Here is a 14154-nt window from a genome sequence, read left to right on the forward strand (position 1 = left end):
ATCTCCAACCTCCAAATAAACATAAGAACTACATGGGGCTACTAAAGAAGCATTAAATTAAGGTGCCTTTAAATCATAATTTCAAATTTTTTCATTCAGCAAAGATAAAAAGTAAATATTCTCAGCTTTTTTTTTTTTTTCTTTTGTGTGTGTGTGTGTGAAATATCTTTGAAATTTTCCTTCTACCACTAGGAGAGTTAAAGCTCTTTTTCCAACTCTGGCAGATATTCAGCATGGAAGAGATTTATTTCAGAAAATGTCCCCTATTTCATCAGTGAGATATGAAGAGTGGAAAAGGAGTGAACAAGACCAAAAAAACACCCTAATCCCAAAACCTTGTTGAAAACAGAAGTAGTGAAATTCCATCCCCAAAGCATGACCACAGTCCTGCAATCTGAACCCTTTCTGAGAAAGCCAATGTTGATTTAAGCCCCATTAGCCCTTCCTTTGCCACCACATGGTTCCAGTATTCCGGGGTACCTCGGGGGGCAGAGCTTCGTGTTGCAGGTCCGAGTCATCGGGGGTGGCCTCTTGGAATTGTCACACAGGGTTTCATTGACACCTTGTTTTGTGTCTACATGCAGACACATGGCAATGGCTTCCTGCGTGCCTGCATTTGAAAGGAAAACACCCATGGAAACAGTGAAGTTGGAATATATTCCTGTAAAGCTCTTGATTAATACTCAGCAAAAAAAGCAGTGAATTAGACAGCAGGCTTAAAAGTAACATTTCAAACAAAAAGGAATGTAGAGACAGTGTACATATTTAATACTCAGAAGATATTTGTGAATTGTATCTTAACTTTACTTCTGTGATATTTAAAAGTCTTGATTTGTCATTCTATTGCTCAGAAAACCAATAAAAAACCGGGTTTTTCTGTCAAGCTACTACCAGAGACTGCATCTACTGGGTCTGTAATGATCCTAAACCAACCTTCATTGCCAAAATTGAGGTAAAAGTGATTCCTTCTCACTTACCTTGCCTTTAATAAAGAGCTAAAGATCTGCAAAAATTGTTATAAAAATGCAGAAGACTTTCAAAGCTATAGTCAGGAGAAACGTTCTATGTTTAGTCAGCCATTCTCAGTGGCCAAGAGATGCAATGGTTTTGCTGAAGGCAGCAAATCTGACCCAGCCTAGAGCTTTCCTCACTCGTTACCATTCTTGGCACCTTCTGATCGGCAGCTCTTGCTACCTGGATCTTATTACTAAAGCATGGAAGATTAGTAATGCTCAAATTTCTATGAGCAAAATGGAACGTAATATAAGTTTCCTTCAGAGCAAGACAGCTTAGTGAATACACATTCAGTGAACTACTTCTATTTTAAACTTCTGCAATTATCCAATTTTATATATCATATATTTTAGTATGAAAGCCTTGCTCAATTTCAAAGTTCTCTCACATGCACATAAAATACAAGATGGTTGTGATGTGCCTGGGGGATTCTGTGTATCTGGGATGTTCTGTACAAGCAACGCTAATGATCTGAATCCTATAGTACTAAAGAGCTGAAATCATAAAATACCTTTATTATTTCCAGGTAAAAATGGCTCTTGAAGAGTTATAGTTTCATAGAATTTAATTTCCTTTCCTGCCTATCTTTCACTTGTCTTCAGTGATTTTGTAAGGACACTGCTGACCACTGGTCATTCCAGTGGCCTGGAACACCCAACACACAAAGTTCCATCCCCAGGCCAACATTTCTCTCCTGTACACTGTCATTTTTTTCATAAACCAAAGATGTTCCCTCCATCTCTAAACAATTTTGACTCAGTCCAGTGTATCAGCCAGCCCAGGCCAGAACCCCACTCAAGCCAGTCCAACTACTTCAGACACCTCAGCAGGGGTAAAGCAGCAGCAATTTTCAGAGTAACATAGATTCTGATTTCTTTCAGGCTCTCTGGTACACCTCGAGATCCCCTCTGGGACTCATTTGCAGTTCAGAAAGACCTTGTTATATAAATGTTTTCACTACATCTACAAAGTGATGAATTTTTATAGAACAAAAGACCTGACCTTAAATATGATTGACAACCTATTCAGTTCTCTTGTATCAAAGTATTGATAATTCCATTAACGTAGAACAGACATATCATGGGAAAACTATTTCACTAGTCAGGCTGAGAATAAATATTCATCAACAAATACCATGACTGGAATATAGACATCAAAATGCCCAAAGATGACAAAACAATAAACATATTTTTTGTTATAGAAGTAGGGGAAGCAAGTCCTCTTTCCAGTCAGTCCTCAAGTGTTTAACAGGAGCAGCTTCTCCTTCTCCTCACACAGAAAATGCACATTTGACTGTCCACAGGAGAGAATGAAGCATTTAGAGCGGGGTTCTGACAGAAACAGACAAGTAATCAAGTCCATGCCAAGCATCCATATAATCAATATTTTAGGTCATAATCTACCCTATGCTACCAAGCTTTACCTTCGCTGACCTCCCTGTGTTGTCGTGAGAAAATTGTTTTCCAAGGTGATTCTTCTGCTCTGGAAGAGGTTGCAACACAGAGTCATCTTTATATCCAACACAAAGGAGGGGAATGAAATTAAATTCCCCTCAGATCATCTAAATTGGCAATAATGTCATGAGAATTTTTATCCTGGTGTTACATAAGCTAAATTGGCCAGCCAAATGAACAAAAGGCATATCATCCTAGGTGATGGGGTCTGACTACAAATTGCCACCTGGAGTTCATTAAGTTGTTCCTGCCTTGCAGCAGAACCTGTGGAGCTTTAATCACATTAAGAGAAGAAAATGTTGATACGAGGTATGTTTTTCATTTGACTGAAGTACAGAGCACAAACTGCATTAGCAATTCTTCCCCACAGGGGCCTCAGTGAAAGAAAACTTGCACCCTGTTTCGATGCTGTAAGTACAAAATGGATACTAAAGAGTTGTTAAAAACCTACCACGAAGTTCCTTCCTGTTCCTTCGTTCTCAGTTCAAGAACTCTATTCAAAAATTAACTGCACTTAATTGATGTTAAATTTGCTTGAACTTAAATGTCAAAATGTCTTCACAATTAAACAGATTTCTCAAAATTATAATTTTCCATTAGCTGGGAACTTCAATCGCTGATAAACTTACTCTATGTTGATTGGAAAATGGAAAACTCTATTATTCAAACAAGCAAAGTTTTATATGTATGACTTTCTTGGCTTATAATATAAACATACTAGATAATTTAACTAAAACATTATGTATGCAGCAGGGAGCATTAAGTATTTTTACAGTAATCTGATGCACTATTGTAGTAATTACCCTACTATTCAGTGAAATAGAATATTTTCTATTTTAACCCAGCATTCAAACCACATACATTTACATTCTTTTACAATCTTTTCTGTGCGATGAAATATACACTGCTTGAAGCTGTGTTAAAAGATGAAAATGCTTGAATTAAGCCCAGAATTTCTGTTCCTGCTTTTTTTTAAGTACAAAGAAAATGGGGATGGAAAGCTACTGTGCAATGTGAAGAAGGTTCTACTCTCTACACCTGGAAGGGGAAGGACATTTATTTACATCAGATAGTCTCCATTTGGTGGCTTCTTAAAAATATGTACTGTAAGCCGAAAATAACTAAGAAGAAATGCCAAATTCTACATCTCCTTGAGCCTCTCTCTATTTTATACTTCTGTAAGAGAGTGAACAACGTCTGCAGCTAATGAAACAAATGATACAAGTGACCAGTTATCAAGGTGACTCCAACATAAGCGGAGAGCAAATTCTCTCACCTTTATATGTGAGTCTCTGAACGGTCATTGTTTTTCTTAGAGCCCTTGAATTTGGCTAGCATCCATTAATATTCTAAGAATCTCAAGTTTCTCATAAATAAAATGGTAAACTTTTAGCCCTTATGGTCCAGACAAAAGCCTGAAAATACAACTTGACTGAACTCTGAAGTTACCAAAGCCACAGAGGCTACAGAGGAAATAACGGGAAGTGCATATGTTATTTACTGCTCAATCCCATTATTTTTAGGCCAATGTAATGATTTTAGGTGGCTCAAATAATAGTTTTTGAAGCATATGGAGAATTATAATAATGATAATGATAATAACAATAACAACATCATTTAACCACCAAAATCTGCCTCTTGCAACTAAAGGTATATTTAAACAAGAAAGTGTTCAGTGATTTTTTAAAATGAAAAACATCCCTTTTAAATATTGCTGAGTAGTCAAATGATTGACAACACTAAAGAAATGGTATAGATTACAACGAAAACATTTCTCTTCAGGCATATTCTTTATTCTCATAATGATTATTAATTCCCTGCTGGTGATATTATGTAAATTAAACTTACATCTGGGACTCTCACATCATGGCCAAAGTTCTTCAGATTTAAAACAAAAACAAAAACAAAGAAACCCAAAAAACCATTCAGGGAAAATGAAGGCAAATTCTGAGATCCCCAAGCACACAGCTGGCTTAATTTCAGTTTGGGATTTCTTCAGGCACTGAATAAAAAAAACAGATCTCTAGATTTCAGACTGGTTACAGAGCTTCCTATGGGTATTAAAGGTGATGTCTGCCTATGACTAATAGACCTCGACAACTTTTATTTACACTCATGGAAAGACTGATGAAGGAAGCATTAATTATGCTAAGAGGCATAAAACAACTCAGCTGCTCTCAAAACCTCAACTTGTTTGGCCCTTCACGTGGTGTGTGAGAAGCCACAGCGGTTTGGTGCAGAAAGCACACAAATGACCCAAGACTGGTGTGACTCTTGCTCTAGAACTGGAAAGATGATGTTTGATAACGCCTTGCAAATCACCCTCTGTAAGTCAAATACCCAAAAATCCCCAATGTTTCCATCTGCATTTTTTCATCTGCTTTGCAGAGGGACCAGAGGAGACTGAATTACAAGTCTAGTCTGTGTGAGGATTAAAAAAAAGGTGCAAGTGACAAGCTCTGAAAGAGAGATTCGGACTTTGCTCAAATAGTGGCTATAAAAGCTTCCAGCCTACTTAGACCCTGCAGAATTTTCCCTCATTCAGAAAGAGTTAAGCAGTAAGAAATGGGGGTAGGGAGTTCCGAGGATACAGAAATCCACAGGAATTTGTTTTAACAGCCACTGCTAGATGCATACATACTAGAGAAAAAAGTACCTAATATAATTTACATTACACTGGGTTATTCCAAACTCAGACAACATTTATTTCTTATAATGAAAGAGTTCATCTAATTGAAATGAGATTTGAACATAAAACTTAGCAGAAATGGATCAGGTCCTTTGAACTATACAATGGAAAAATAGTAGACAGTGAGATCATTAGTTAGTACATTGCAGTGAGTTGGAAACAGAAGAGATGTCTGGTTCCTTTAAAACTATTTATCGGCAGGTAATTTTTGGTCTGCTTGAAAGCCTTTGCCAAGGCAGCCAGAAGACCAGAGCTGATAGAAAGGAAAAATCACCTAAACTAGCACAGCAACATGAGGGCTTCTGAAGCTGCTCATTGATAAAACACCCTGACAATTTCCCACATTTCCCAGGAGCATCAAGTAAGGAAAATGTCTAGACACAGTACCAGTGATACCACAGAAGTCTTAAAAAACACAAATAGATATTGTCTTTCAGACCTCTTCAAGTGAGTCATTTCTACTGCATAGCAAACAAATTGTTAGATTACTGTGAACACTTACAGGACAATTCTGGGTCAGGAAACCTCACAAATTCATGAAGGGGTCAGAAGTCAACAACAGAATTCATACTCAGCTCCCTCAGGAACAAAATTAAGCTGAACACAAGATTCTTGCTCATCAGTCATTTTGAAGTTCCTTCCAATGAAACTGCTGTGTTCAGTGCAGGCTCCTTAAATTACCATCAGCCTACACACCAAGTGCAAGTTTTTATGGGGATGCTTTGCAAGGACAAGCTCACCCTTGAAGATGCACAATGCAAACATGCACACGTGCAATAGCAGGCAAAGACTAGAGATTATTTCAGCCTACAAATCTGATGATACCCTCAAAATTCAAAAACCTTGCAGTTTAAGAACACCTATGGAAAAGACATTGGCTAAAAAGCAGTAAAGGGGATTTAAGATAGCAAGAAAATGGTTTTACATTACAAAAATCAGTTGAGATACCAGAACTACAGATTTAGAATTAATGAATGGTTTGCTTCTGCTTTACAGTAGAATTTCCTTATTTCTAAAACATTTCTCTTACTGAAATACAAAACAGAGACTCTCAGCCACAATAGCTGTCACTACCATTTCATGCTTCTACAAACATACTTTGACTACAGTCTCTCCTCCCCAGCCAATCATGATGCCCACTGCAGATAATGCTGGGAATGGGAAGTTCTAGCTTTGGAGATCACAGGTGCTGTTATTCCTATGGATCACCCCCCTCAGTAAGCAGCAGTGGTAAATGATAAAGGAGACATTAGCAGTCACTTACCGTCCTGCTGATCCCATTCTGGGCCATCCCTCCCAGCTTCTGCCTTCCAGCTTTGAGCTGGTGAACAGCACAAAGGAGGCTGCTTGTGAGCTCTATCTTGCTCCCCACTTCCAATTGTTTCTGTTTTCTCTTTTTTTCTACATTTTTTTTTATTTCTTCTATGGGTACAACTGTCTTCACTTCCCACTGATGTCAGCAGTCCTGTCATATATAGGTGTGTTCACAATCCCACTGCCTCCACTTAACACTTCATAACTCACTTGTGCTCGGTCCCAAAGTACAGCAAGTAGTAGCAACACCAGCAGCCTTGTCTGGTAACATGTACTTACTACGACAGGGAGATTCGATTACATCCAAGGAGGAATGTGCCTAACTACTTGCAGACAGATGTATGGCACAGAGTTCCTCTGCAGTGATACAGAGCACCAAACCAGCTCCCGTTTGATCTTCCTGCCGGCCAGCCTGGAAGCAAGTCTCACTAATTACAACTCTGGATTCCTACTGCTCTGCAGAGAATGGCAGCATTTTGGAAGAAAAGGAATAAACATGGGATTTTTTTACTCTGAAACCACACACTTTTGGTTCCTAGGAGAAGGAAGGTCATCTAAATGTTTCCACCACTGATGCACCAAACATACTGGGTACCACACACGGCCTGGCAGCTGACACTCCTGGCACAGCAAGACTAAAGCAAGTTGCTGTATCCACTTCTTGCCCCTTACTTAACCCAGTAATTGTTTGCTGAAGGAAAGAAAGTAGTTTGAAATAGCCTATTGATAACCAAAAGTATATTAAAGCTTGTAGCTGCAGGTTTTCCCACAGATGAACAGAGTTACTTCAGGGTAACACTTACAGGAGATGCAACAATACCAAACCATGCCAGATTCTTACAACTCACAATAAATGAAGAAAAAATAAAAGGTACCTCCAAGACACGTGGCTGAACATGGAGTGAACCCGATATATTCCCAGTCATAAATCACACTGCCATCTTCAGCATGAGGGAATTCTGGTGTGTAGGGGACAGGATCACTGTCACAGGACACCTGGTGACAGACTCGTTCTGTTGGTGGCTTCACATCCTCACATTCCTCCTCGGGCAGCTCCACCTCAGTCTGGGTAAAGGCCAGGAGAATCCGGCACTTCACATCTCGCACCTGGATGCCACTGCCACACGTGGCACTGCATGGAGACCAGGGCTCAGGAATAAACCTGCAGACCATCACAGAACAGTCATTTATTCCATGTAATTGTGCCTGTGTATGCACAGCTAAACCACAGCCAACACACATAGATGTGTGTTTATACACAGAGCAGACAATACATAATTACTGATGCTTAAGTGGAATGCATAACCAAGTATCTTAAGTCTGTCACTTGATTCTCACATCCCAGACCATCTACCAAAATTCACACAAGAAGATGTAGGAAAAGAGAAGAAAGAATCAGAAGGAACAGGCAAAGCTGTATCCTTTTCTGAGGAAAAAGGGAAACACCTAAATCTTTTCTCAGGCTCCTTCAGGGGGGAAAAAAAGGAGAAACTCCAGGAAGATGTATCTATTACCATATAAAATAGCTCCCCAAGTACAGAGACCTGGGTATATCCCAAAAGTATATTTGCAACCTGCTTAAATCTGAGAGCTCCTCACTTTGTCATACTAACAATCAGCAACCAGAGAGAAGAGAAGCCCTTTTCAAATGGAGGCACATCCAGCACTGCAGGCTGCTCTTCAGATTCAATCTTCCAAGCAGCCTCTCATCTTCAATAAAGAGCCTACAGTCTAACCAGCCCACAGTCCATCATTTTTATTAGAAAGCTTTTGTGCTCCTGATGAACTACAGTAAAATCTTGTTTTACAGGTCATGAATTTGTCATAATATTCTCTGACTTTGAGGGTCACGTTAATATCTGATAGTAATTTTCAAAATGGCACTAGAGCCAAGGGGTTGAATTTCATCAATAAAGTCATCCTGGGTGGCTCTAGGGTGTACTTTATAAGAAATCAGATACAGAATTTCCTAGAACTTTTTTTCCCCTCATGAAAAGGCAGCAGTTGCTCTTTATTATGTGTCCAAATGTAGCTGATGATCAAAACACCAGCAGGAGATATAGGAGGATAATTTGACCAATGTTAAAAATGTATTTGGAAAGAAAGATCCAAATTAGGATTCAAAGATTTGGCCCTTATCTTGGATAAAAGATTATCCTTCCCTTACTGCAGGAAAGTTGCCCTTACAAACATAAGAACAGTTGTGTAAGACAAAAATCAGTATTTACACTCTGCATGCACAGTAAGCACAGAAAAATGTCAACAGTGTGGTTTGATTCTGTGCACAGTTTATCATCTTGCCAATAATTTCTTGCCAGTATACACAGAGGAAGAATCAAATAGAAGAAAGGAGACTGATGGCTGGATAAGCTGTAAGGATACTCTAAGTCAGTCCTTGGGATAGTCACCCCGGCTGTGATTGGGACAGACCCCAAAAGAAACTTTTTCCTGTGGAAAAGGCTATTCTCATTTCTAACAGAGGTTAAAGATTACCTGGTTATTCTTTAAGGAGATGTTAATGGAATAGCCTTACAGCTCTGCTACAAAGATAAATATATCTAAGCCCATCAAAGTTTCCTTGAACTGTCTCAGAATTTTAGTTAGAGCTCACTGGTCCTCATCAGACTTCAGGAAAAGGCACACTATCCCAGCTCCTCCTGACACTGAGAACTCCCAGTGCTCATCCCTTCACAAGCCTGAGCACCTTCCAACATGGTCAGATTGATTTTTGTTGGAAGGATACTATCAAAACAGTGGATGGCTGTGCCCTACAATTTGCAAATCTGAGCAAATGCCAGGTTAGGAGCAACCTAACAGCCCACTGAGTCTGATGGCACAGCTGGTGCCAGTGGGTCAGTGTCCAGACGCTTTTGATATAAATTCTAATGGCCATTCTGTGGGAAAAGCTACAAAGGAAGGCTTTCTCTTACCCCAACAGACAGAATCAGCTTAATCCTGGAATATCAGGATTTTTAAAGACAGTCTTTTTAAAGACAGCTATGCAAACTACTTAGGATGGCAAAATCACCCTCATCCAATGAAATGCTTAAGCATGAGCCTAACTTAAGCATATTAGCTGTGCTTTGAAGTCAACAGGATGACAATGTGTTCAGAGGGAAACTTGTGCTTAAGTGCTTTATTGGATCAAGGCCAGTGTGCATAGACTTAACAGAAAGATTACTTTCTTCTCCTTCAGTGTAAAAAAAAAAAAAATTAGGCCCATTTATACTTAGGTACCTAACTGGAAAAATAAAATTGATGGACATTTATAGCTGAAAATAGTTGGTTGGTCTTCTAGCCATACCTAGGTTTATAGTCTGAAAATAATAACTTCTTTTGGTAAAAGCATGACAGCAGCATACCAGAAATTAGTGTTAGTTTTGTGTACTGTTAGTTGAGTGCATTTAAACATTCAAAAATAATGTATTCCAAAAACATTATTTTGAAATCCTATATAAATGAAAGGAAATTTTGAACCACAGATATCATTTCACTCAGCAACCAACTGATTTATAAAGAAACTCAGAAAATTCTAAGCATTTTTTTTTCTTGACTTTATATCAAGCCTGTATTAGAATTCAGATTTTTGTGTTGAATATTCATGTCTGATATTTTTTAAGTGAAGTGCAAGATAAAGAAATGAACATACAAAATACTTTTAATTGTACCTTGGCATTTGCTAAACTAGTCATGTGACTATTTACCTATTGAGATCCTAAACTATAAAACTTCTTCAAGGATGATCATGTTCAAGTCACACTAAGTACCACAGATGCCAATGGAGACTGCTAATATGAAAGCAGAGCAAAGAAATGTCTGAACACTAAGAGAGCTGATTTTTATCTGAATTTTGAGTTCAGGCAGATGGGTGCGGGGGGTGGGTTAACTTTTATTTTATCTTGAACATGCAAAACCAAAGCCTGTGACAGGTCAAACTCCATCAGCTTCAGATGTGAGGTACTTTGGCATTCACAGCACACACATGGTCATGATTTGGACACAATACTTCCCTGAAGTATGCTCAGTCTGCCTTCAATGGGCACACACTCAGAGTCATCTCAGGACAGGATTAAGGAGCATCAAAGTACTTCTACTACAATGCTTTGTAGACCATCAGCAATTTACAATGGACAGGAAAATTAAAACTTTCTGAGATCTTTAAGCTCATAGATGAGACTCCTCATTAAAAAAAAAAAATAAAAAAATGGTAAAATGCAAATTTGAGCAGGTACAACTTTTTATAATCAGCTTTTTTTACCCAGCCATGCTTCCCAATGCTACATTGAACTAAATTGCTCCTACACTTGTCTGAGCAGGTATAAATAATGAAGACACTACAGATGCAGCAGAGGGCATCTCCATGCTGCAGTTATCAGTCTAGCACTTATGAAAATGTGCATTCACCTGGCACATGCTGTAAAAGCAAGTGTAGGATGACCTGGGAAATGAAACAGTGACCTAGACTAGTGATGATAAAACTGGAACAGAGCAGTCCAACTCAACCAAATCAAATCTGAACTGAACACTGAACTAAGTGCAGCCTTCTTCAGCTTAATCAAGACTTGGAAAAACATGGTGTCTCTTAATTTTTTATTTTCCTCATGACCATAGTTCTTGCTTTCAGTTAAGACAGGAAATGTCTAAATAATGAAAAGAAAAGAGGCTGCTCTAGCAATATTTCCAATCCAATCCTAATGTACCAAGGGTCCTGGATAAAAAGTGTAAAGAAGCATCTAAAGTGTTGGCTGTTACTGAGCAGAACTTCCATGATGCTGGCATCCTACCCCTCCCTGCAGTACCACCTTTGCCTGCCCTGAACAGAATCACACTGCTGGTTTTATCAGCCTCAAGGGTAATGTGTTCAACAAAATCACCAGCCCATTTTCAGAGAAGGAACTGTGAGACATGGGAAATTCTCTTATCACCAAAGGCACAGTGGGGACGTGTCTGTGAAAATGACTGCAATGCACTTAGTGGGAACCTTTATGAGAAACACTGCATTTCACATCACTTTTTAGTTCATACTGCTGAAAAAATATATCAGTTTTTGAAAACATTTTTGTTTTTCCCTAAGCAATGACAGAGAAAGGCAGCTGAGGTGTCTATTTCCTTAACTTACGAGTAATAAAAAGGATGCAAAAACTTGCTGGAGCTTCTCTGAGAATCCCACTGTAACTAAGAAGGCTCGAGGGAAGAACATTTAAAATAATGATTGGTATCAACTGTCATCACATTCCGCAACTGAAAACTCAAAAGGTCAGACCTACATTTTTCTTGGCCTCGCTTTAAGGACAGTCATTTTTTATTTTGCTAATAATAAAAAAAAAAAAGAAAAAAAAAAAAAAAAAAAAAGAAAAGAAGCTTTTGAACATTCCCCCTCTATGTAAATTCAGGACACCAGCCGTGGTAGACCACAGAGGCAGAAGTATTTATCTTCCACAAGCTACTTTTGGCATATCCATCACTTGTGGGTTCTAAAACACAGCTGCATTTATTCTCTTATTCATTATCAACTAAAATATCACACAAAAGCATAGAGAGAAAGTTGTCATAAAAGAATGGACTAGAAGTTGAGACTTCATATTGTGGTTTAAATTTGGATGACAACAGAGTAACTAAAATTAAAAGTGATGGCATTTCACCAAGGAAATAATAATTCTCCTGCTAGGCAGAGGTGGGCTGTGAGTTATCACTGTGCCATGTCTAAATTACAGAAAACAAAGTTAAATAGATCTGAACCACAGGGAAATCTTGTTATAATTTATTTTGGGAGAAGCAACAAATTATTGTCACAGTTTCTTTTTAAATCTTAATTCCTGACCCAAAAATCTGACTCTAGCTGGAAAGGACCAGAATAGTTTGGGCATGAGGTTTAAAGCACTGATGGAGAAATTCCCTGATTGCAAACCATCACTGCCCACATGACCAACAGACAATCTGTAAAAAGGAATGGAGTCAGGCACCAGTTATTTCTTATTTCTCCTTACCTGCCACCTTCCTTGGAAGACTAAAGAGGGAGCAACTGGCAGCAGAAGACACTAAAGTGAAACTAATGGGGAATGTGGCTACAGTGCTAGATCTGGGTCCCAGGAGAGCCCAGAGTGCCCAGACTCGGGGGGCACAGCCCCTCAGAGCCCCTCAGCACAGAGGGGGTGGTGAGAAGAGTCATCACCAAGAGGCGGCTGGAGAAACCTTTCAGACTTAGGTGGAGATGCTCTGGAAATTGGGGGAAAAAAAAAAGCCTAAGGACAGGATGAGGCTCATGAATGAAAGATGGAAAACAGCCAAGTCTCCAGAGTGAGTGGAGAAGAAAAAGGCTACAGTGGAATATATGGGTCACAGCTAGGAAGGATTTATTACTGCTGTCATTGTCAGGACAAGGCACAAGGCATCCCATGACAAAGTTTCTGGTTCAGCTCTGTTACATTCTACATATCCCCTGAACCAGCACTGATGTGTCCCTCCCTGATTGTTGTGAGACTAATGCTGAAGGATCCTAAAAACTCAGAAACTGTATTAGCTCATGGTTTCCACAGCAGGATTTTGTGATGCTGGAGATAATTTTCTTTATAGCTTCATGCTGAATCCTCTCTAGAAGTGACCTCATATACCTTCATTCTGCTATCCTGACACTTAAAAAGCACATTTGATTGCATCATCCCCCTTTGACAATCACACTTTATTTTTATATCTTTGCTACTACCCTGCCTGAATCCTGGGCCACTGATGTGGAGAGTGAAATAACCACTCACAGTAGGTTGACACTCGACTTGAGAGGCTAGAGCAGTGAAAAGTTTAAACTACACTCACCATAACTATATAAACACCTGTTTGGCAAGAGGTTTCTCCTGTGAGTCATTGCAGGTGTAAAGATTTTATTACTCATGGTCACACCTGTTGCTGCATGTGTGCCAAAAATCAGGAATAGCTTGATGGAAGAAGAAAAATAAGCATAAGGTACACTCCGCTATCAGAGCAATAGAGATCCAAAGTAATTTCTTTAAGCTACTCTAAATTATTTCAAACTGACCTTACTATAAAAAAGTGCAGAATTCAGCAAAGCACAATAAAATACTGTTTAAAATCTCACCATATACTGAGTAAATACTTTTTAGAAATTGAAGCACTTTAATGCCTGTATATTGAATATGTTACAAATGTAAATATGTGTGTGTGTGTATGAAATGTACACAGGGGGTATAAGGAATTCTGTGGATGCCCTAACATACAAGGGTCAGGAACAAGTTAGCTGGATTTAAGCTATGCTTTCATCCCCAGGACTTGCAAGGCTTAACCTCATCAGTTTTTAAGAGGACTTGCAAAATCCAGATGTTATTTCACACATATACACATGTAAAATAGCACAACTTACCCCCAGAGATGCAGCTAAGCACAGAGATCAGCAGGTTTTTCTCACTTTATGCATTGGTCTCACCCCCCAAGGAAATCCTGGCAACCCTACAAAGTACCTCTTAAGTTTTAATACCACCACTACATTCTTGAGGTTACAGCAATGACCGGGATAAAACCTAAGTTTTTAAATTTATTTCTGCTGAAGCATCTCCACATGCATTAATTAGGGCTTAATTAGACTAAATCAAGATCCCTTTGAATTCCTGAATGATATAGGGGCACTATAATAGTGTAGCTCTGTGTCATCCAGAACAGGAGCTCCAGAGGCAA

General features: G+C 38.9%; 1 protein-coding gene across 1 annotated transcript in view; it reads right to left on the bottom strand.

Moving 5' to 3' along the window:
* ADAMTSL3 (ADAMTS like 3) overlaps positions 1-14154 on the bottom strand; it is a 165024-nt gene that overhangs the window by 32107 nt on the left and 118763 nt on the right. Inside the window, exons 15-16 of the mRNA XM_066328347.1 lie at positions 7347-7633; positions 481-610 (exon numbers count right to left, since the gene is read on the bottom strand). Coding sequence (XP_066184444.1) covers positions 481-610; positions 7347-7633 — 417 coding nt within the window. The remainder of the gene's footprint in view (positions 1-480; positions 611-7346; positions 7634-14154) is intronic.

The sequence above is a fragment of the Sylvia atricapilla genome, chromosome 13 (genome assembly GCF_009819655.1).
Source record: "Sylvia atricapilla isolate bSylAtr1 chromosome 13, bSylAtr1.pri, whole genome shotgun sequence".
Classification (NCBI taxonomy): domain Eukaryota; kingdom Metazoa; phylum Chordata; class Aves; order Passeriformes; family Sylviidae; genus Sylvia; species Sylvia atricapilla.